This window comes from Athene noctua, chromosome 34, assembly GCF_965140245.1.
Source record: "Athene noctua chromosome 34, bAthNoc1.hap1.1, whole genome shotgun sequence".
Classification (NCBI taxonomy): domain Eukaryota; kingdom Metazoa; phylum Chordata; class Aves; order Strigiformes; family Strigidae; genus Athene; species Athene noctua.
The window spans coordinates 1,265,494-1,288,880 of record NC_134070.1 but is presented as its reverse complement, the minus strand read 5'-3'; the positions used below and the strand labels follow the sequence as shown (position 1 = coordinate 1,288,880).

Here is a 23,387-nt window from a genome sequence, read left to right as displayed (position 1 = left end):
GTCCCATCACGCCCTGATGTTTGAGTCCCATCACCCCCGGACCCTTGTGTCCCCCCACATCTGGGCACCCCACATCTGGGCGCCCCACATCCCACCAGCCACCCCACTCCCACCCCTCCCAGCCGCCGGGGTCCCCAAGTCCTGTGTCCCTCCCCCAAGACACTTGTACCCCGGTGTCTCTGTGACCCCCCCCAGACCCCTGGGTGCCCCCCCCAGACCTCGGGGTGTCCCCATGTCCCCCCCCCGTGTCAGTGTTGGTGTGTGTGTGTGTGTGTAAACGACCGGTGTTGAGCTGGGAACTGTCCCCGTCACCCCCCCCTTTGTCACACACCCCCCCCCCTTTGTCACACACCCCCCCCCCCACCCTGGTACAACACCCAGAGCCCTGGGGGGGGGGGGGGGGGGAGATGTCTGGTCCCATGGGTGCCCCCCCTTCACCCAGATCGTGGTGGGGAGGGTGGGGGGAGTGTGTCTGTGTCACCCCCTGACCCCCCCCCCCCCCCCCGCCGTTTCCTTCTTTTTTTTTTTTTCTTTTTTTTTTTTTTTTTGTAATTTGAGTCGATTTGTGGCTTTTTTTTTTTTTTTAACGTCGATAAATATTGACTGGTCCGGGCGGCTCGGCCTGCTGGGGGCGGGGCTAAGGGGGTGTGGGCGTGGCCTGAAGGGGGAGGTGGGTGTGGTCTGAGGGGGCGGGGCTAAATGGGGAAGGGGCGGGGCCGGGAAGTGAAAGCGAAAGCGGCGATGGCAGCGCTGGGGGTGCTGATGGGTGAGATATGAGGGCGGGGGGGGGGGGGGGGGCGGAATTCGGGGCCCCCCCCACCCCGGAACCCCCATCCTGAGACCCTCCCCCCACGCCACGACCCCCCCCCCCCCCCACCCTTGGATCCCCCCCACCTGCACCCCCTGGGACCCCCCCGAGACACACACCCCCCCCCGGCGGGATTCTCAACCCCTGGAGCCCCCCAACACACCCCCCCTCCAAACCTGGGACCCCCCCACCCTGATACTCCCCCCCCCCCCCCAAAAACAGGACTCCCCCGAGAAACACCCCCCCCCTCGCCACTCCCAACACCAGGAGCCCCCCCAACACCCCCCCATTCCCACTCTGGGACCCCCCCTCCACACTGAGACACCCCCCGCTAAAAATCTGGACCCCCTGGGACCCCCCAACACCCCCCCACACCCTGAGACGCCCCCCCCCAAAACCTGCACCCCCTGGGACCCCCCTCCCCAAGCCCTGGAGCCCCCCCAGGGTGTCCCCAACACCCCCCCGCCTTCTCCCCGATTCCAGCACCCCCCCCCCCCCCGTTTCCCCCCCCCCCCCACTGATGCCGACTGGTCCCGCAGGGCTCTGCCTGCTAGGGGGGGGGGGCGCCGATGTGGGGACCCCCCCGCCACGCCCCCCTCTGCCCTGCACCCTGCTGGAACAGGGGGGGCGAGGGGCGATGGGGGGGGACACCCTGAGCCAACGCCCCGTCCTGCTGCGGCTGCGGGGGGGCCCCCCCGAGCCCCCCCCAAACCCTGACGACCCCCAGGACTCGGACCCTGACGGCACCTTCGAGGTCACCGGTACGTCCCCACGGTGTCACGTGACCCCAGAGGACACCCCCCCCCCAGGGTCATTGTCACCCCACACACCCCCTCCATGTCACGGTCACCCCCCTGGGACATTCAGGGGTCCCTGTCCCCCCCCAGGGTCCCCATGACCCCCCCGAGGTCACTGTCACCTCCCAGGGTCACTGTCACCCCCCGGGACATTCAGGGGTCCCTGTCCCCCCCCAGGGTCCCCATGACCCCCCCGAGGTCACTGTCACCCCCCCTGAGGTCACTGTCACCCCCCCGGGACATTCAGGGGTCCCTGTCCCCCCCCAGGGTCCCCATGACCCCCCCGAGGTCACTGTCACCCCCCCTGAGGTCACTGTCACCCCCCCGGGACATTCAGGGGTCCCTGTCCCCCCCCCCAGGGTCCCCATGACCCCCCCGAGGTCACTGTCACCCCCCCTGAGGTCACTGTCACCCCCCCGGGACATTCAGGGGTCCCTGTCCCCCCCCAGGGTCCCCATGACCCCCCCGAGGTCACTGGGACTCTCTAGACTTGCTGCGCCCCCCCCCCCCGAGATCCCCATAACCCCTGCCCCCCCCCACCAGTGTCCCCAGTGTCATTGTGTGTCCCCCCCCCCCCCCGCAGACCCTTGGGGTGCCCTGACCAAGGCGTGGGGCCCCCCCTGGACCCCCCCTCACTGCGAACTGAGCCCCACGGTGCCGGTGACGACCCCCCACCCTGGGCCCCCACCCTGAACCGCGACGCCCGCAGCCCCCCCACATTGGGGGGGCCCTGGTGGATGATGTCCCTGGGGACCCCCGGCTACGGTGTCACCGCGCTGCTGCGGGGACGGGCCCCCCCGGCCACCGCTCTCACCAGTAAGGGCCCCCCCAAGTTACACCCCCCCCCATTATTTGTGTCCCCCCCCCTCGGGGTCATCCTGTGGCTCTCTCACGTGTGTGTCATGTGTCGTGTCCCCCCCCCCGTGTTGCTGCCCCCCTCCAACGTCCCCACGTGTCCCCAGAGGTCTCTGTGTCCCCCCCCCCCGTGTCCTCTGCACCCCCACATGCCCCCCACATGTCCCCTGTGGTTCCTGTGTCCCCATGTCCCTGCACACCCCCCCCAAAAATGTCCCCAACGGTCCCCACGTCCCATTGCCCCGCACTCCCCTGTCCCCATGTGTCCCCATGTCCCCCACATGACCCCCCCCATGTCCCCTGTGGTCCCCATGTCCCCCCCATGTCCTTGCACCCCAGTGTCCCCCCGTGTCCCCCCCGCAATGTCCCCAACATCCCCGTGTACCCACGTCCCCCCATGTCCCCCACCCCCTTCAATGTCCCCAGTGTTCCTCATGTCCCCACGTCCCGTCCCCCCCCATGTCCACAACGGTCCCCCTGTCCCCCCATGACCCCACACCCCCCTGTCCCCATGTGTCCCCATGTCCCCTGCACCCCAGTGTCCCCCTCATGTCCCTCACCCCCTCAATGTCCCCAACGGTCCCCGTGTCCCACCATGTCCCCCCCGAATGTCCCCAACGGTCCCCGTGTCCCCATGTCCTCCCCCTCAATGTCCCCAACGGTCCCCATGTCCCACCATGTGTGTCCCCCCCAATGTCTCCAATGGTCCCCATGTCCCCCCCCAAATGTCCCCAACGGTCCCCGTGTCCCCTCGTCCCCCCAAGTTGCTGCACCCCCCCCAATGTCTCCCAACGGTCCCCATGTCCCCCCATGTCCCCCCCCCAATGTCTCCCAATGGTCCCCATGTCCCCCCATGTCCCCCCCCCAATGTCCCCAACGGTCCCCTCGTCCCCCCAAGTTGCTGCACCCCCCCAATGTCTCCAAACGGTCCCTGTGTCCCCCCATGTCCCCCCCGGATGTCCCCAACGGTCCCCGTGTCCCCCCATGTCCCCCCCCCAATGTCCCCAATGGTCCCCGTGTCCCCCCAAGTTGCTGCACCCCCCCCAATGTCTCCAAACGGTCCCTGTGTCCCCCCATGTCCCCCCCGGATGTCCCCAACGGTCCCCGTGTCCCACCATGTGTCCCCCCCCAATGTCCCCAACAGTCCCCGTGTCCCCTCGTCCCCCCAAGTTGCTGCAACCCCCCCCCCAATGTCCCCAACGGTCCCCATGTCCCCCCTCCAATGTCCCCAATGGTCCCCGTGTCCCCCCATGTCCCCCCCCCAATGTCCCCAACGGTCCCCGTGTCCCCGCAGCGTCTCTCTCCGTCTTTACCCGCACCCCGGAGCTGAGGGGGGCCCCGGGGTCCCCCCTGGAGCTCCACTGCGCCTTCGCCGCCCCCCCCGGCCCCTTCGCCCTGGAATGGCGGCACCAGCACCGCGGCGTCGGCCGCCGCCTCCTGACCTACGACTCGGCCACCGCCAGCGTCCCCGTGGCCACCCGGGGGGTCGAGCTGCTGCTGGGGACGTCGGCGGGGGACGGGGGGACCAGGGAGGTGACGTTGCGCTTGTCCCCCCTGAGCGTCCCCCACCACGGCACCTACGTCTGCTCCGTCTTCCTGCGCCACAGCCAAGCCCAGCAGCTGCTGCGCGTCCACGTCCTCGGTCAGCGCCCAAACATCTGGGCGGGGTGGGACCCCAACATCTGGGTGGGGTAGGACCCGGATGTCCAGGCCTGATGGGTGCCCAGATGTGGTGGGACCCCAACATCTGGGTGGAGTAGGACCCGGGTGTCCAGGCCTGATGGGTGCCCAGATGTGGTGGGACCCCAACATCTGGGTGGGGTAGGACACGGGTGTCCAGGCCTGATGGGTGCCCAGATGTGGTCGGACCCCAACATCTGGGTGGGGTGGGACCCGGGTGTCCAGGCCTGATGGGTGCCCAGATGTGGTGGGACCCCAACATCTGGGTGGGGTGGGACCCGGGTGTCCAGGCCTGATGGGTGCCCAGATGTGGTGGGACCTCAACATCTGGGTGGGGTGGGACCCGGGTGTCCAGGCCTGATGGGTGCCCAGATGTGGTGGGACCTCAACATCTGGGTGGGGTGGGACCCGGGTGTCCAGGCCTGATGGGTGCCCAGATGTGGTGGGACCTCAACATCTGGGTGGGGGGGACCTGGGTGTCCAGGCCTGATGGGTGCCCAGATGTGGTGGGACCCCAACATCTGGGTGGGTGGGACCCGGGTGTCCAGGCCTGATGGGTGCCCAGATGTGGTGGGACCCCAACATCTGGGTGGGGTGGGACACGGGTGTCCAGGCCTGATGGGTGCCCAGATGTGGTGGGACCCCAACATCTGGGTGGGGTGGGACCCGGGTGTCCAGGCCTGATGGGTGCCCCGATGTGGTGGGATAGAGTTGTCCAGATGTAATGGGACCCAAACATCTGGGCACGATGGGACACAGTTGTCCAGGCCTGATGGGACCTGGGTGCCCAGATGTGTTGGGACCCAAACATCTGGGTGGGGCGGGACACTTGGGTCCCATCACATCCTCCATGGTGGGATCCTGTTGTCCACATGTGACGGGAACTGGGTGCCCAGATGTGATGGGACCCCGTTACCCCCGTGGGATGTGACCCCCACGCCTGGGTGGGATGGGACCCTGTTGCCCAGATGTGATGAGACCCGGGTGTCCAGATGTGGTGGGACCCAGTTGCCCAGATGTGATGGGACCTGGGTGTCCAGATTTGGTGGGACCCGGGTGTCCAGATGTGGCGGGAACTGGGTGCCCAGATGTGATGGGCCCCAGTTGCCCAGATATGATGGGCCCCAGTTGCCCAGATGTGGTGGGACCCAGTTGCCCAGATGTGATGGGACCCAGTTGCCCAGATGTGGTGGGCCCCAGTTGCCCAGATGTGATGGGATCTGGGTGTCCAGATGTGATGGGACCCAGTTGCCCAGATGTGGTGCGACCTCGGTGCCCAGATGTGGTGGGACCCATTTTCCCAGATGTGGTGGGCCCCAGTTGCCCAGATGTGATGGGCCCCAGTTGCCCAGATGTGGTGGGACCCCGTTGCCCAGATGTAGTGGGACCCAGTTGCCCAGATGTGGTGGGCCCCAGTTGCCCAGATGTGATGGGACCCAGTTGCCCAGATGTGGTGCGACCTCGGTGCCCAGATGTGGTGGGACCCATTTTCCCAGATGTGGTGGGCCCCAGTTGCCCAGATGTGGTGGGACCCATTTTCCCAGATGTGGTGGGCCCCAGTTGCCCAGATGTGATGGGACCCCGTTGCCCAGATGTGGTGGGACCCCGTTGCCCAGATGTGGTGGGACCCAGTTGCCCAGATGTGGTGGGACCCATTTTCCCAGATGTGATGGGCCCCAGTTGCCCAGATGTGGTGGGACCCCGTTGCCCAGATGTAGTGGGACCCATTTTCCCAGATGTGATGGGCCCCAGTTGCCCAGATGTGATGGGACCCAGTTGCCCAGATGTGGTGGGCCCCAGTTGCCCAGACGTGTGTCCCCCCCCCAGAGCCCCCCAAGGTGACGCTGCACCCCACGCCGCTGGTGGTGGCCCCGGGGCAAGTGGCCGAGCTGCGGTGCGAGACCTCGGGCTACTTCCCCCTGGACGTGGGGGTGCGGTGGCAGCGGCGGGCCGGTGACTCGGGGACGTCGCTGCCCCTCGGGGACACGGTGGCCGAGACTTGGAGCTCGGGCCACCGCCAAGGAGCCGATGGCACCTTCAGCCGGAGCAGCGGCGCCCGCCTGGTCCCCGCGCGTCCCCACCACCACGGGGACGTCTACACCTGCGTGGTGACCCACGGCGCGTTGGCCACCCCGCTGCGTGCCCACGTCCGGCTGGAGGTGGCCGGTGAGTGGGGACGGGGGGGGGACACATCGGGGGACGTCGGGGATGGGGTGGGATGCTGGGGTTGGGGACACCAAGGGACACTGGGGGATGAGGTTGGGAAGGTCAAGGGGACACCAGGACCAGGGTCGGGGACACCAAGAGGTGCCAGGGTTGGAGTTGGGGACATCAAGGGATACCAGAACCAGGGTTGGGGACACCAAGGGACACCAGAGCCAGGGTTGGGGACATCAAGGGACAGTGGGGGACATGGTTGGGAGGGTCTAAGGGACACCAGAGCCGGGGTAGGGGACATCAAGGGACACTGGGGGATGTGGTTGGGCCACCAGGACCAGGGTCGGGGACACCAAGAGGTGCCAGGATTTGAGCTGGGGACACCAAGGGACACCAGAACCAGGGTTGGGGACACCAATGGCCACTGGGACCATGGCTCAGGTGTCCCCTGTCCCCGCAGGTGCCACCGGGCCGTGTCTGGAGGACATGGTGGGGCTCTTCCTGGTGGCCTTTGTCCTCTGCGGGCTCTGGCGCTGGCTCAGCCCCACCTGTGAGTAGTGTCCCCTTGTCCCCAATGTCCCCAAGTCCCAATGGCCCCATGGCCCCAACATCCCCTTGTCCCAAATATCCTCTTATCCCCATGTCCCCAATGTCCCCAAGTCCCCAATGTCCCCATGTCTACAAGTCCCAATGTCCCCAAGTTCCCATGTCCCCATGTCCCCAACATCCCCTTGTCCCCATGTCCCAAATATCCCCTTGTCCCCAAGTCCCCATGTCCCCAATGTCCCCAATGTCCCCAAGTCCCCAATGTCCCCAAGTCCCCATGTCCCCATGTCCCCATGTCCCCAATCTCCCCAATGTCCCCATGTCCCCATGTCCCCAATCTCCCCATGTCCCCAATCTCCCCAATGTCCCCATGTCCCCAACGTCCCCTTGTCCCCATGTCCCCAATATCCTCTTTCCCCCATGTCCCCAAGTCCCCTTGTCCCCAATGTTCCCATGTCCCCCCTTGTCCCCATGTCCCCCCTTGTCCCCGTGTCCCCCCGCTGGCAGCAGCCCCCTGACCCCCCCTCTCTCCCGCAGCCCCACGCCCCGACCAGGAGCCCAAGGTAACGTCCCCTCCCTGTCCCCGTCCCCTGATTGTCCCCAAGTGTCCCCAAGCCTCACCTGTCCCCTCCCCCGCAGAAGACGCAGTGACCCCCACGCTGGAGCCTGGTGACCGTGTGACAAATAAAGCGCTTTTTTACCCCAAAAAAGTGGTGACGGTGTTTGTGTGTCCCCCGTGTCCCCCCCACATCCCCGTGTCCCCCAGTGTCCCCATGTCCCTCATGTGACCCCGTGTCCCCCCTTGTCCCCCACATTCCCCACGTCTCCCCTGTCCCCACGTGTCCCCACGTGTCCCCACATCCTGCCATGTCCCCCCATCCCCTGTGTCCCTTGTCCCCACGTGTCCCCACGTGTCCCCTGTCCTCGTGACCCCCCACATCCTCCCCATGTCCCCGTGTCATCCCCATGTCCTCCATGTCCCCGCATGTGTCCCCATGTCCCCCCTGTCCCCTGAGTGTCCCCTGTCCTCCATGTCCCCCTGTCCCCAGTGTCCCCTCAAATCTCCCTGTCCCGCCATGTCCCCATGTGTCCCCCAGCCTCATGTCCCACAACTTTATGTCCCCCCCACATCTTCTCTGTGTCCCCATGTGTCCCCATGTCCCCTCCATGTCCCCCCATGTGCCCCCCCCATGTCCCACATTCTCATGTCCTCCCACATCCTCCCTGTGTCCCCACGTGTCCCTGTGTCCCCCCAAATCTCCCTGTCCCCGTGTCCCCCACATGTCCCCATGTCCCCCCTGTCCCCATGTGTCCCCATGTGTCCCCCATCCTCATGTCCTCCGTCATCCTCCCTGTGTCCCCCCAAATCTCTCTGTCCCCATGTCCCCCCATGTCCCCCATGCATCTCCACGTCCCCCCGTGTCCCCCCTATGTCCCCATGTCCCCCCATGTCCCCCATGTGTCTCCATGTCCCCCCTGTCCCCATGTGTCCCATCCTCATGTCCCTCTACATTCCCCATGTCCCCACTGTCCCCCACATGTCCCCTCCCTCTGTCCCCATGTCCCCCCCATGTCCCCCCATTTCCCCACTGTCCCTATGTCCCCCCATGTGTCTCCTTGTCCTCCATGTCCTCTGTGTCCCCCCAAATCTCCCTGTACCCATGTCCCCCCATGTCCCCCCTCTGTCCCCATGTCCCCCCATGTGTCCCTATATCCCCCCATGTCCCCCCTCTGTCCCCATGTCCCCCCCATGTCCCCCCATGCGTCTCCGTGTCCCCATGTGTCCCCCATCCTCATGTCCCCCCCATGTCCTCCCCCATGTCCCCCCTCTGTCCCCATGTCCCCCCATGACCCCCTCTGTCCCCATGTCCCCCCATGTCCCCCCATGTCCCCCCATGTCCCCCCTCTGTCCCCATGTCCCCCCATGACCCCCTCTGTCCCCATATCCCCCCATGTCCCTCCATGTCCCCCCATGCGTCTCCGTGTCCCCATGTGTTCCCCATCCTCATGTCCCCCCCATGTCCTCCCCCATGTCCCCCCATTTCCCCACTGTCCCTATGTCCCTCCATGCCCCCCCCGTGTCCCCCCCCACTGTCCCCACGCCCCCCCCCCGCAGCGGGTGACACTTCCCCATCGGAAGCCGCTCCCGCCGCGCGGTTTCCTGCCGCCCCGGAGGGGCGGGGACACGCGGCCGGGCCTGGGGACAGCGCCAGGGGACAGCGGGGACAGCCCTGTCCCCCCCCGCGAAGCCCCGTCCCCTCCGGTGTCCGGCGCCGGGGCTCTGGAGCGGCCGGAGCGGGGCCGGGGGGTGCAACGGCGGCGGCTCCGCTCCGGCGGCGGCTCCGCTCCGGGCCGGGTTTTGCGGAGGATCCGCCAAGAGCCGCCCCCCCCCCCCCTCTGGCGCCCCCTGGCGGAGCGAGGGAGGGGCGAGGAGCTGCAGGTGGGCGGGGGGGTCGGGACGGGGGGGACTGGGAGCGCTGGGAGCACTGGGAGCACTGGGAGTAGGGAGTGGGAGCACTGGGAGCACTGGGAACACTGGGAGGGGGGACTGGGGGGACTGGGAGGGGGAACTGGGGCGCACTGGGAGTAGGGAGTGGGAGCACTGGGAGCACTGGGAGGGGGGACTGAGGGGACTGGGAGTAGGGAGTGGGAGCACTGGGAGTAAGGAGTGGGAGCACTGGGAGCACTGGGAACACTGGGAGGGGGGACTGGGAGAGGGAACTGGGGGGCACTGGGAGTAGGGACTGGGAGCACTGGGAGCACTGGGACCACTGGGAGGGGGGACTGGGGGGACTGGGAGGGGGAACTGGGGCGCACTGGGAGTAGGGAGTGGGAGCACTGGGAGCGCTGGGAGCACTGGGAGGGGAGACTGGCAGAGGGAACTGGGGGCCACTGGGATTAGGGACTGGGAGCACTGGGAGGACTGGGACCAGGAAGTGGTGGTGCTGGGGGAGAGGAATGGGAGGGACTGGGAGCACTGGGAGGGGGAACTGGGGGGACTGGGAGAACTGGGAGGGGGAACTGGGGGGACTACGGGGCACGGGGAGTAGGGAGTGGGAGTACTGGGAGGACTGGGATCAGGAAGTGGCAGTGCTGGGAGAGAGGACTGGGAGGGACTGGGAGCACTGGGAGGGGGGCCTGGGGGGCACTGGGAGTAAGAGCACTGGGGGAACTGGGGGGCATCACTGGGAGAACTGGGAGGGGGGACTGGGGGGCACGGGGGGGGCCGTGGGGCTGCACTGGGAGCACTGGGGGGGCACTGGGGGGGCACTGGGGGCACTGGGGGGGCACTGGAGGGGCACTGGGAGCACTGGGGGGGCACTGGGAGCACTGGGAGGGCCGGGGGGCGCAGGCAGCAGGTGCTGAGGTGTCTCCCCCCCCCCCCAGGGCCCCCCCATGGCCGCGCCGTGGGGCTGAACCCCTGAACCCCCTCTGGGGCTCCCCCCCCCCAAAACCCCTCGGGGACGCCCCTAAGGCCCCTCCCGGGGCCCCCCAAACCCCCCCGGGGCTCTCCCACCCCCCCCGTCCCCCCCAAACCCCCCAGGACCCCCCCAAACCCTCCCCGGGGCCCCCCAACACTCCCCCGGCGCCCCCCCCAATCCCCTTCGGGGTCCCCCAAAACACCCCCCGGCGCCCCCCTAAACCCCCCGGGCCCCCCCCAAAACCTCCCGGGGCCCCCCCAACCCCACCGAGACCCCCCCAAACCCCCCCCGGGGCCCCCCCAACCCCACCCAGACCCCCAATACCCCCACCGGGGCCCCCCCAAACCCTCCAGGGGACCCCCCAACCCCACCGAGACCCCCCCAAACCCCCCCTGGGGCCCCGCCAACCCCACCCAGACCCCCCCAAACCCCCACCGGGGCCCCCCCAAACCCTCCAGGGGACCCCCCAACCACTCCAGGCCCCCCCCGAACGCCCCCCCGGGGGCCCCCCCAACACCCCCCACCCCCCCCATGCTGCCCCGGGCACTGCGGGCGCTGCTGGAGGGGCCCCGGCCCCCCCAAAATGAGGAGCCCGGGGTCGTGCTCAGCTCGTACCGGCCCCGCCCCCCCGAGAGCGACCCCCCCCCGGTGAGATTTTGGGGGACCCCGGGGGGGTGGGGGGGGGCGGACACATGGGTGTGACGGGGGGGGGCGGGGGGTGTCGCTCTCGGGGATATGTGGGGGGGGCTGAGTGCTACTGGGGGGCGCTGGGAGCTCTGGGGGGGTCACTGGGTGCTGTTGGGGGGGTCACTGGGAGCTCTGGGGGTCACTGGGTGCTGTTGGGGGGCTCTGGGGGGGTCACTGGGAGCTCTGGGGGTCACTGGGTGCTGTTGGGGGGCTCGGGGGGTCACTGGGTGCTATGGGGGGGTCACTGGGAGCTCTGGGGGGTCACTGGGTGCTGTTGGGGGGCTCGGGGGGGTCACTGGGTGCTATGGGGGGGTCACTGGGAGCTCTGGGGGTCACTGGGTGCTGTTGGGGGGCTCTGGGGGGGTCACTGGGTGCTATGGGGGGGTCACTGGGAGCTCTGGGGGTCACTGGGTGCTGTTGGGGGGCTCTGGGGGGGTCACTGGGTGCTATGGGGGGGTCACTGGGAGCTCTGGGGGGGTCACTGGGTGCTGTTGGGGGGCTCTGGGGGGGTCACTGGGTGCTATGGGGGGGTCACTGGGAGCTCTGGGGGTCACTGGGTGCTGTTGGGGGGCTCTGGGGGGGTCACTGGGTGCTATGGGGGGGTCACTGGGAGCTCTGGGGGTCACTGGGTGCTGTTGGGGGGCTCTGGGGGGGTCACTGGGAGCTCTGGGGGGGTCACTGGGAGCTCTGGGGGGTCACTGGGTGCTGTTGGGGGGCTCTGGGGGGGTCACTGGGAGCTCTGGGGGGGTCACTGGGAGCTCTGGGGGGTCACTGGGTGCTGTTGGGGGGCTCGGGGGGGTCACTGGGTGCTATGGGGGGGTCACTGGGAGCTCTGGGGGTCACTGGGTGCTGTTGGGGGGCTCGGGGGGGTCACTGGGTGCTATGGGGGGGTCACTGGGAGCTCTGGGGGTCACTGGGTGCTGTTGGGGGGCTCGGGGGGGTCACTGGGCACTGGGGGGGTGGGGGGAGCACCGGGTGCCTTTAGGGGTGCCGGTTTTCCCCCCCCCCCCTCCCTTGGGTGACCCCCCCTTCGGGTGCCGCAGGCGGAGGAACGGGAGGACGGTCCCGGGGGGGCCGTGTTCTCCCTGGGGGCCCCCCCCGCCGTGGGGCGCCCCCCCCCCGCCTGCTGCGGGCCGCGCCCCTCCCCCGCCTGGTGCGGCACCTGCTGGAGGCGCCGGGGGGGGGCGACGCCGCCTTCGCCCCCACCTTCCTGGGGACCTTCCGCGCCTTCGCCCGCCCCCCCGACGTGCTGCGGCTGCTGCTCCAGCGGTGGGGCACGGGGTCAGGGGGCACGGGGGGGTCAGGGTGGTGGGGGGGGGGTCAGGGGGCTGTATGGGGGGGTCAGGGGGCTGTGGGGGGGGTCAGGGTGCTTTGGGGGGGGGGTCAGGGTGCTGTATGGGGGGGTCAGGGGGCTGTATGGGGGTGTCAGGGCGCTGGGGGGGGGTCAGGGCGCTGTGGGGGGGGTCAGGGTGCTTTGGGGGGGGTCAGGGGGCTGTGGGGGGGGTCAGGGTGCTTTGGGGGGGGTCATGGTGCTGTGGGGGGGGTCAGGGGGCTGTGGGGGGGGTCAGGGTGCTTTGGGGGGGGTCATGGTGCTGTATGGGGGGGTCAGGGGGCTGTATGGGGGTGTCAGGGCGCTGGGGGGGGGTCAGGGCGCTGGGGGGGGGTCAGGGTGCAGTGGGGGGGGGTCAGGGCGCTGTGGGGGGGGTCAGGGGGCTGTGGGGGGGGTCAGGGTGCTTTGGGGGGGTCATGGTGCTGTATGGGGGGTCAGGGTGCTTTGGGGGGGGTCAGGGCGCTGTGGGGGGGGTCAGGGGGCTGTGGGGGGGGTCAGGGGGCTGGGGGGGGGTCAGGGTGCTTTGGGGGGGGTCATGGTGCTGTATGGGTGTCAGGGGGCTGTATGGGGGTGTCATGGGGCTGTGGGGGGGGTCAGGGTGCTGTATGGGGGGTCAGGGTGCTTTGGGGGGGGTCAGGGCGCTGTGGGGGGGGTCAGGGTGCTGTATGGGGGGGTCAGGGCGCTGGGAGGGGGGGTCAGGGTTCGGAGGGGGGCTCAGGGACCATTGCAGACCCCCCTCACCCCCTCCATTCCCCCCCCCCGCAGTCTGGAGGAGCTCGGGGCGCTCTCAGGGACCCCCAACACCCCAGAACTGACCGAAGCCAAGGAGTGAGTGTCCCCCCCGCCCCCCCCAACTCTCTCCGTGTCCCCCCAAACCCCCAAACCCCCCACTGACCCCCCCTCGCCCCCCCCCAGGGCTCTCTCGGCGCTGCTCTGCTCCTGGCTGGACGGGTACCCCGAAGATTTTGGGGACCCCCAGATCCCCCTTTGACCGAGCGCCTGGTGCGGGTGCTGGGGCCGGGCTCGGAGGGTGCCCGGCGCTTGGCGGCTTTGGGGGGGCCCCCCCGACCCCCAAAAGATGAAGAGGAGGAGGAAGAGGAGGAGGAGGAGGAAGATGCCGACCCGCTGGAGATTCTCTCCTTCCAGGCCCGGGAAGTGGCCGAGCAGCTCACCCTGACCGAGGCGGTGAGGGGGGGGCACCCCAAAACTTCCAGCGCCTTAAAACCTCCCCCTGGGCACCCAAGATCCCCCCGTGAACCCCAAAACCTCCCCAAAAGCCACCCCTACAACCAGCACCCCAAACTCCTCCTCCCCCCCCCCCCCCAGCACCCCAAACCCCCACCCTGGGGCTCCCCTTAAACCCCCCACCCCCCCCCCGCGCCCCAAAACCTCCCTCTGGGCACCCCAGATCCCCCCCTGCACCCCAAAACCTCCCTCTGAGCACCCCAGACCCCCCCTGAACCCCCAAACTTACCCAAACCACCCCAAAATCTACTCCTACACTTCTAAGCACACAGCACCCCAAATTCCCCATTCCCCCCCCCCCAGCACCCCAAACCCCCACCCCGGGGCACCCCTTAACCCCACCCCCCCCCCGCACCCCAAAGCCTCCCCTTGGGCACCCCAGATCCCCCCCCTGCACCCCAAAAGCCCCCTGGCACCCCCTAACCTCCACCCCCCCCCATACCCTGTAACCCAGCCCTGGTGCCGTCCAGCACCCCAAACCCCCCCAGACCTCCCCCCCATTGTGGCCCTGTGTCCCCCCTGTCCCCTTGTCCCCCTGTCCCCATGTCCCCTGTCTCATTGGTGTCCCCATGTCCCCCGTTCCCCACATCCCCATGTCCCCAGCACCTCTGTCCCCCTTGTGTCCCCCGTCCCTGTGTCCCCTGTCCCCATGTCCACTGTCCCCATGTCAACCATGTCCCCAGTCCTCCCATGTCCCCTGACCCCTGTCACCATGTCCCCTGTGTCCCCCATTCCCCATGTCCCCGGTCCCTGTGTCTCCTTGTCCCCTGTCCCCCTTGTCCCCATGTCTCCTGTTCCCCCTGTCCCCTTTGTCCCAGTGTCCCCCTGTTCCTCCTGCCCCATGTCCCCCTGTCCCCATGTCCCCTGTCCCCAATGTCCCCATGTCCCCTGTTCCCACTGTCCCCCTGTCCCCAGTGTCCCCTTGTCCCCTGTTCCCTCTGTCCCCTATGTCCTCAATGTCCCCTGTCTCCATGTCCCCCCATGTCCCCTGTCCCTCCTGTCCCCCTTTCCCCAATGTCCCCTGTCCCCAATGTCCCCTGTCCCCCTGTCCCCTGTTCCCACTGTCCCCCTGTCCCCAATGTCCCCATGTCCCCTGTCCCCCCATCTCCATGTCCCCAATGTCCCCTGTCTCCATGTCCCCAATGTCCCCTGTCCCCTGTTCCCTCTGTCCCCATGTCCCCTATGTCCTCAATGTCCCCTGTCTCCATGTCCCCCCATGTCCCCTGTCCCCCTTTCCCCAATGTCCCCTTTCCCCAATGTCCCCTGTCCCCATGTCCCCTTGTCCCGTTCCCCCTGTCCCCCTGTCCCCATGTCCCCTATGTCCCCATGTCCCCTGTCCCCCCATCTCCATGTCCCCAATGTCCCCTGTCCCCTGTTCCCCCTGTCCCCATGTCCCCAATGTCCCCAACGTCCCCCGTCCCCGTGTCCCCAGGAGCTCTTCCTGCGCCTGGTGCCCTACGAGTGCTTGGGGGCCCTTTGGTCCCGTCGGGACAAGAGGGGACGCGAAGGCGCCTGTCCCAGTGTCCGGGCCACCGTGCGCCAGTTCAACCAGTTGGCGGGAGCCGTGGTCCGCTCCTGCCTGGGGGGCGTGGGGCTGCGGCCCCCCCAGCGCGCCCGGCTGCTGGAGAAGTGGATCCGCGTGGCCGAGGTCAGTGGGGACGCGCCCGGGGGGTGGTCGCTAGGGAGGTGGCATCATGGAGGGGTTCCTCAAAGGGAGGGGACATCGTGGAGGTGGCCCCCAATGGAGGTGGCACAGTGGAGGTGGCCTCAGTGGTCATCCTCAAGGGTGGTGGCACCATGGAGGTGGCCTCATGGAGGGGGTTCCTCGATGGTGGTGGCCCCATGGAGGTGGCTCCAGTGGAGGTGGCCCTATGGAGGTGGTCCTCAAGGGTGGTGGCACCATGGAGGTGGCCTCAGTGGTCATTTTCAGTGGTGGTGGCCCCATGGAGGTGACCACAGTGGCGGTGGCACCATGGAGGTGGCCTCAATGGTGTTGGCCTCATGGAGGTGGCCCCAGTGGAAGTAGCATGGTGGAGGTGGCCTCAGTGGTCATCCTCAAGGGAGGTGACACCATGGAGGTGGCCACATGGAAGGGTTCCTCGATGGTGGTGGCCCCATGGAGGTGGCCCCCAATGGAGGTGGCACAGTGAAGAGGGCCTCAGCGGTCATCCTCAGGGGTGGTGGCACCATGGAGGTGGCCACAGTGGCAGTGGCACAGTGGAGGTGGCCTCAGCGGTCATCCTCAGGGGTGGTGGCACCATGGAGGTGGCCCCAGTGGAAGTGGCATGGTGGAGGTGGCCCCAAGGGAGGTAACACCATGGAGGTGGCCTCATTGGTCAACCTCAATGGTGGTGGCCCCAAGGAGGTGACACCATGGAAGGGTTCCTCAGCGGAGGTGGCCCCAGTGGTGGTGGCCCCATGGAGCGTTTGTTCCTCAAGGGAGGTGACCCCATACACAAGGTGTCCCCCATGGAGGGGTGTCACCCCCCCCCCCGAGATGGCCCTGTCCCCCGTGGCGGTATCTCTACCCCAAGGGGGGGGTGTCCCTGTCCCGGGGGGGGGGTGACAGTCCCCGTGTCCCCAGGAGTGCCGGGCGCTGCGGAACTTCTCCTCGCTCTGCGCCATCGTCTCGGCGCTGCAGTCCAGCCCCGTGCACCGGCTGCGGCAGAGCTGGGACGAGACCAGCCGGTACGGGGACACGGGGGGGACATGGGGGGGACACGGGGACACGGGGGGGACATGGGGACACGGGGGTACACGGGGGAGACACAGGGATGTTGGGACAAGGTGGGGACAGGAGGGGATATGGGATGTGGGGGAATATGGGAACCAGGGGGGGACATAGAGGGGACATGGGGACACTGGGGAGGTCACAGGGACACTATGGGGGGGACATGGGGACATTGGAGGGGACATGGGGGGGCAGGAGGGACATGGGGACATGGAGGACATGGAGAGAGGAGGGGATATGGGATGTGGGGACTTGGGGGGGACATGGGGGGGACACGGGGACAACATGGGGACAGGAGGAATTGGGGGAATATGGGGACTTGGGGGGGACATGGGGACACACAGAGGGGACATAGGGACACTGGGGGGGTCACAGGGACACATGGAGGGGACATGGGGGGGACATTGAGGGGGACACAGAGACGTGGGGACAAGGTGGGGACAGGAGGGGATATGGGATGTGGGGGAATATGGGGACTTGGGGGGGGGACAGAGGGGACATGGGGACACTGGGGAGGTCACAGGGACACTATGGGGGGGACATGGGGACATGGGGGGGCGCAGGAGGGACATGGGGACACACAGAGGGGACATAGGGACACTGGGGGGGTCACAGGGACACATGGAGGGGACAACACGGAGAGAGGAGGGGATATGGGGTCTGGGGACATGGGGACAGAGGAACACGAGGGGACATGAGGACACGGGGGGGGACACCTGGCGAGGGCTGTCCCTGTCCCTGTCCCCAGGGAGGCCCAGCGCAGCTACGGGGAGCTCAGCGCCATCTGCTCCGAGCAGGACAACTACAGCGCCAGCCGCCAGCTGCTGCTGCAGGCGGGGACCGCCCTGTCCCCAACGCTGTCCCCAACGCTGTCCCCAACCCCGGCCCCGGCCCCAACCCCGGCTCCTGGCCCCATCCGTGTCCCCAAGCCTGTCCCCTTGTCCCCAGTCCCAGCCTCTTGTCCCCAACCCCATCCCTCTGTCCCCAACCCCATCCCTCTGTCCCCAACCCTGTCCCTGTCCCCAACCCCATCCCTCTGTCCCCAACCCTGTCCCTGTCCCCAACCCTTAGCCCCAACCCCCGTCCTTGTCCCCAACCCCAGACCCTGTCCCCAACCTCATCCCTTGTCACCTTGTCCTCAATCCTGACCCCTGCCCCCCCTCCCCGGCCTTGTCCCCAGCAATGTCCCTCGTCCCCAGCGCCATCACCTGACCCCTGTCCCTTGTCCCCAACAATGTCTCCTGGTCTCTGGCCCCTCCCTTGTCCCTCTCCCTGTCCCCATCTCCGTGTGTGTCCCCAAACTGTCCCCCCCAACACCCCCTCCCCACAACTTGTCCCCCCCCCAGGACCCTCCCCCGGAGTCCCCCCCCGCAGACAACCCCGTCACCCTCCGCAGCAGCGTCCTGTGGTGAGGGAGGGGACACGGGGACAGGGAGGGGACAGGGGACGGTGCCACCACCTGACCTCACAGGTCTGTGTGTGTGTGTGTCCCCCCCCTGTCCCTGTGTCCCCCCCCCAGGGGGTCGTGCCCTACCTGGGGACCTTCCTGCGGGACCTGGTGATGCTGGACGCGGCCATGAAGGACGAGCTGGAGGTGGGGGGGGGCACCTGTCCCCTGGGGGGGTCCCCAAGGAGGGGGGGGGGGTGTGACCCTATGACAGGGGGTCCCCAAGGGGGAAGAATGTCCCCAAGGTGAGGGTGTCCCTAAAGGGGGGGGGGAACACTCCTAAGAGGGTGTCCCCAAGGAGGGGGGGACACACCTGTGACAGGGGGTCGCCAAGGTGGGGGGGGGGGGGGGGGGGGGGCAAAGTGAGGGTGTCCCCAAGGAGGATGGGGGGGGGGGGTGTCCCCAAGGAGGGGGGGGGTGTCACACTATGACAGGGGGTCCCCAAGGGGGAAATGTCCCCAAGAGGACTGGGGGTGTCCCCGGGGGGGGGGGGGGGGGGGGGCATCCCCAAATGAGGGGGGGTCCTTAAGAAAGAGGGTCCCAAGGAGAAATGTCCCCAAATGGCGGGGGGGGGTCTGGGTGTCCCCAAGGTTGGTGGGGGGATCCCCAAACTAACCCCCCCCCCCCCCCCAGGACGGTTACATCAACTTCGAGAAGCGCCGCAAGGTGCGTGTCCATGCTCCCTCCCCCCCCCCATATCCCCCCCCCCCCCCCCCAAAGTGACACCGGTGTCACCCCACGTGTGCGTGTGTCCCCCCCCCGCAGGAATTCGGGGTGCTGGCGCAGGTGCGGGGGCTGCAGGGGCTGTGCCGGGGGTACCGCCTGCGCCCCCACCCCCCCGTGCGCCGCTGGCTGCGAACCCTGCGGCCCCTGGGCGAGGAGCGCAGGTGGGGGGGACACACAAATTTTTTTTGGGGGGGGGGGACACACACACACACACATGGCACTTGGAGAGGGAGGGAGGGGCCTGGGGGGGGGGGGGTGGCATCACCCTGGGTGCCCCCCCAATGTGTTTGGGGGGGGATTGTGGCACCGGGGGGGGGGAACAGGGGAATGAGGGGACACACACACACATTGGGGGGGGGGCGTCTGGGGACACGGGGGGGGGACACACATGGGGGGGGACACAGGGCAGTTGGGGGGGGGAATCAACCCGGTGACCCCCCCCCCCCCCCATGTGTTTGGGGGGGTTGTGGCACGTGTGGGACACACGCACACACACGGGGCGGGGTCTGGGGGGACACACATGGTTGGGGGGGGTGCTGGGGGGGGCCTGGAGGAGGCACCTTGGCGTGTTCCCCACACGCGTGACACGTCGCTGCATGTGTGTGATCCCGTCCCCGCGCACACGTGGTGTCCCCGCACACGTGTGACCTATCCCCGTGTGCCCTGGCACATGTGACATGTCCCTGCACACGCGTGACCTATGCCTGTGTGCCCTGGCACATGTGACATGTCCCTGCACACGCGTGACCTATCCCTGTATGCTCAGGCACATGTGACATGTCCCTGCACACGCGTGACCTATCCCTGTATGCTCAGGCACATGTGACATGTCCCTGCACACACATGACCTATCCCTGTGTGCCCTGGCACATGTGACATGTCCTGCACACGCGTGATCTATCCCTGTATGCTCAGGCACATGTGACATGTCCCTGCACACGCGTGACCTATCCCTGTGTGCTCAGGCACATGTGACATGTCCCTGCACACGCGTGACCTATCCCTGTGTGCCCTGGCACATGTGACATGTCCCTGCACACGTGTGACCCATCCCTGTGTGCTCAGGCACATGTGACATGTCCCTGCACACGTGTGACCTACCCGTGTGCCCTGGCACATGTGACATGTCCCTGCACACGTGTGACCCATCCCTGTGTGCCCTGGCACATGTGACATGTCCCTGCACACGCATGACCTATCCCTGTATGCTCAGGCACATGTGACATGTCCCTGCACATGTGTGACCTACCCCTGTGTGCCCTGGCACATGTGACATGTCCCTGCACACACATGACCTATCCCTGTGTGCTCAGGCACATGTGACATGTCCCTGCACACGCATGACCTATCCCTGTGTGCTCAGGCACATGTGACATGTCCCTGCACATGCGTGACACGTCCTTGTGTGCCCTGGCACATGTGACACGTCCCTGCACATGCGTGACCCATCCTTGTGTGCCCTGGCACATGTGACTTGTCCCTGCACACGCATAACCTATCCCTGTGTGCCCTGGCACATGTGACATGTCCCTGCACACGCATGACCTACCCCTGTATGCTCAGGCACATGTGACATGTCCCTGCACATGCATGACACGTCCTTGTGTGCCCTGGCACATGTGACACGTCCCTGCACATGCGTGACCTACCCCTGTGTGCCCTGGCACATGTGACATGTCTCTGCACACACATGACCTATCCCTATGTGCTCAGGCACATGTTACATGTCCCTGCACATGCATTACCCATCCCTGTGTGCTCAGGCACATGTGACACCTCCCCACACACGTGTGACATGTCCCCGCACACATATGACCCAACCCACTGCACACGACATCCCCACAAACGCATGACGTGGTCTCTGCACACACGTGATGTCTCCCTGTGCACACGTGACATGTCCACACACACGCACTCACCCCGCACACGCACAATGTGTCCCCGCACACGTGACACGTCCCCACACACGTGACGTGTCCCCGCACACGTGCAGTGTCTCCCTGTGCACACACGACATGCACACACGCACACGCGTCGGGACCCTGCACACACACGTGACGTGTCCCCGCACACGCGTGACGCCGCCAAAACCACGTGACGTGTCCCCGCACACGCGTGACGCGTCCCTTCTCCCGGCAGCCACAGCCTCTCCTGCGAGATCGAACCCCCCGAGGGGACCCCCCCGCACCCCCCCAGACCCGCCCTGGTCATCACACACTGCACAGAGTAAGTTGGGGTTTGTTTGTTTTTTTTTGGGGGGGGGGGGACACACCCCGTGTCCCCCCCCCCTCACCCCTGACCCCCCCCGCAGGCTCCTGAGCTCCGTGGGGACCCCCTCAGTGGCCTGGGACCAGCCCTGCCCCCCCAATGTCCTCGTCACCCCCCCCCTGGGCTCCCCCCAACTGTCATCGCGCCTCGAGCAGGTAAGAACCACACCCCCCCCCAATCCAAAAGAGGGGTTTTGGGGTGCCCCCCCCCCAAAAAAAAAAAAAAAAAAAGATCCGGGGGGGATTTTGGGCTGGGGGTGTCTCCCCCCTAGTCTAAGGGGGGGTTTGGGGTGTCCCCCCTCTGTCACCACCCGGAAAGCCCCCCCCCGCCCTAAAATCCAGGGGGTGGCTTTTGGGGTGTGTTGTGACCCCCCCCCCCAATGCAAGTGGGTGGTTTTGGGGTGCCCCCCCCCAAAATAAAAGATCCAGGGGGGGCTTTTGGGCCGTGTTTGTCCCCCCCCCTAATCCAAAGGGGTGGTTTTACGGTGCGCCCCCCCCCCCAAAAAATAAGATCCAGGGGGGGCTTTTGGGCTGGGGGTGTCTCGGCCTAATCCAAGAGGGGGGGTTTTGGGGTGTCCCCCCTCTGTCGCCACCCCAAAAAAATCCCTTAAAGATGCAGGGGGGGGCTTTTGCGGGGCGGGGGGGGACACCCCAAAAATCATTCCTGGGATTGGGGACACACACAGCAACGCACCCACAAACCCCCCTTGGATCGGGGAGGGGAAAAACACACCCCCAAAAGTGTTCCCCCCCCCCCCCCCGCAAAAAAAAAAATAAAAAATGGGGTGTCCCAACCCCATCAGTACCCCCCAAAAAAATCCCGGGGGGGGATTTTTGGGGTGTCCTTCCCCCCCTCCCCAGGTGAAGTGGCCGTCGGTGTCGGCGCTGGACGAGGCGGCCGCCCCCCCCGCTGCTGTCACCGTGTGTCCCCCCCCCGCCCAGGGGACACTGTCCCCCCCCCGGGGTCACCGGCGCTCGGCCTCCTGCGGCTCAACCTTCCCCCCAAAAAGTGATGGGGGCGCGGGGGGGGGATCAGGAAAGGGGGGGGGCCCCCCCCCCCTCACCGACTGTCGCATCATCCGCGCCCGCATGGACCTGCAGAACGGCAGCTTCTACAAGAGCATCCTGGTGAGGAACAGCCCCCCCCCCCTCAAAAAATTAATATTTGGGGTCCCCCAAGATCCCCAGATTTTAAGAGGGGGGGATTTTGGGGTGCCCCCCCATTTCATCACACCAAAATACACTGGAAAAAAAAAAAAAATCGAAAAGGGGGAAGTTTTGGGGGTGTCACCCCCCCACCCTAAAAAAATCCAGGGAGGGGGGAGTTTTGGGGGTTCTGACCCCCCCCCAAAATGTCTCAGCCCCCCCAAACTCCTAGAAGGGGGGGATTTTGGGGTGCTCCCCCCATTTCATCACACCAAAATACACTGGAAAAAAAACAAATCGAAAAGGGGGAAGTTTTGGGGGTGTCACCCCCCCACCTTAAAAAAATCCACTGGGGGGGGCAATTTGGGGGTTCTGGCCCCCCCCCTCCCAAAAACTCCAACTAAGAGGGATTTTGGGGTGCCCCTCCCTTTTCATCTCACTGAAAAAAAAATCTAAAAGGGGGAAGTTTTTGGGGGTGTCCCCCTGCCCCATCATCACTATGCTAAAAAATTAAAAGAAGAATTTTGGAGGGTTGCCCCCCCCAAACTAAAAAAAGGGGGGGGGGGGGGGGGAGAGGGAGCAATTTTGGGGGTGCTGATGTGTGTGTGTGTCCCCCCCCCTCAAAGATCACCAGCCAGGACAAGACGCCAGCCGTGGTGGCCAAAGTCCTGGAGAAACACGGGCAGGATCCGGCCGCTGCCCCCCGCTTCCAGCTGCTCCAGCTGCTCCCCCAAGACCGAGGTGAGGATTTTTTTTTTTTTTGAGGGGGGGGCACCCCTAAATCCTCCCCCTCACCCCCAGCACCCCAAAACTCCCCTTTGACCCTCCCCTTCAGAGCTGCTCCTGCCTCCCTCCGCCAACGTTTTTTACGCCATGACGGGGACCAGCCTGGATTTCATCCTGCGCCCCCGGGAAAACGGGGGGGGGCCCAGCCTTTGCCCCCCCCCACCTCAAACCCGTGGGGCCGAGCTCAGCGCCACCTTTCCCAAGATCAAGGCCACCGGCCGAAAAATCACCCGAGCCCTATTTTAGGGCTGCCGACACCCCCCCCCAAAAAAAAAATATAATTTGGGGAGGGGGGGGGGCCTCAGCGCTGGGGGTGTGACACTACAGCAATAAAGACACTATGGGGTGTAGTGGGGGGGGGGCGGTGCAATGCCCCCAGCTGTGTTTTTTGTTTAAGGAGGGGTTTAATCTGAGTGGGAGGGAGGTTTTTGGGGTGCAGGGGGGGAATTGGGGGCCCCCCCCCCGAAAAAAAATTACAGATTTTAGGGGAGTCCCCGGTGCTGGGGGTGCAACGCTACAGCAATAAGGACACCGTGGGGTGTAAGGGGGGGTGCAACGCCCCCCAGCAGTGTTTTTTTGTTTAAGGAGGGGTTTAATTTCGGCGGGAGGGGGGGTTTTGGGGTGCAGGGGGGGGAATTAGGGCCCCCCCAAAATAAGTTATAAATTTAGGGGAGTCCCCAGCGTTGGGGGGCGCGCCACTACAATAATAAAGACACTATGGGGGGTGTGTGTGTGGGGGGGGGTGCAATGCTCACAG

At 66.7% G+C, this 23,387-nt stretch overlaps 2 protein-coding genes across 2 annotated transcripts; both read left to right on the top strand.

Moving 5' to 3' along the window:
- The first annotated feature begins 709 nt into the window (after positions 1-709).
- Positions 710-7,548, top strand: TAPBP (TAP binding protein). Its single transcript, XM_074930625.1, has 8 exons — positions 710-766; positions 1,348-1,569; positions 2,189-2,421; positions 3,755-4,102; positions 5,968-6,306; positions 6,758-6,847; positions 7,381-7,406; positions 7,483-7,548. Exons 3-8 carry the CDS (start codon positions 2,343-2,345, stop codon positions 7,492-7,494), a joined length of 894 nt encoding a protein of 297 aa, XP_074786726.1. The 5' UTR covers positions 710-766; positions 1,348-1,569; positions 2,189-2,342; the 3' UTR covers positions 7,495-7,548.
- Positions 7,549-10,755: 3,207 nt separating this feature from the next.
- Positions 10,756-23,325, top strand: RGL2 (ral guanine nucleotide dissociation stimulator like 2). The gene is given in 18 exon segments (XM_074930499.1): positions 10,756-10,913; positions 11,996-12,037; positions 12,040-12,221; positions 13,048-13,110; positions 13,198-13,262; positions 13,265-13,467; positions 14,960-15,175; positions 16,112-16,215; positions 17,007-17,092; positions 17,596-17,666; positions 17,778-17,852; positions 18,339-18,371; positions 18,471-18,592; positions 20,571-20,657; positions 20,743-20,854; positions 21,560-21,826; positions 22,471-22,585; positions 22,680-23,325. Coding segments are annotated over 18 exon segments (2,157 nt in total). The 5' UTR covers positions 10,756-10,796; the 3' UTR covers positions 22,877-23,325.
- The last annotated feature ends 62 nt before the right edge of the window (positions 23,326-23,387 follow it).

What these genes read in the sequence shown, in the direction of transcription:
- TAPBP (XM_074930625.1), top strand. Translation starts at nt 2,343, where the DNA reads ATGATGTCCCTGGGGACCCCCGGCTACGGTGTCACCGCGCTGCTGCGG. An exon ending in GCTGCGCGTCCACGTCCTCG is followed by an intron (nt 4,103 to 5,967) that starts GTCAGCGCCCAA and finishes TCCCCCCCCCAG; the next exon opens with AGCCCCCCAAGGTGACGCTG. An exon ending in CGTCCGGCTGGAGGTGGCCG is followed by an intron (nt 6,307 to 6,757) that starts GTGAGTGGGGAC and finishes CTGTCCCCGCAG; the next exon opens with GTGCCACCGGGCCGTGTCTG.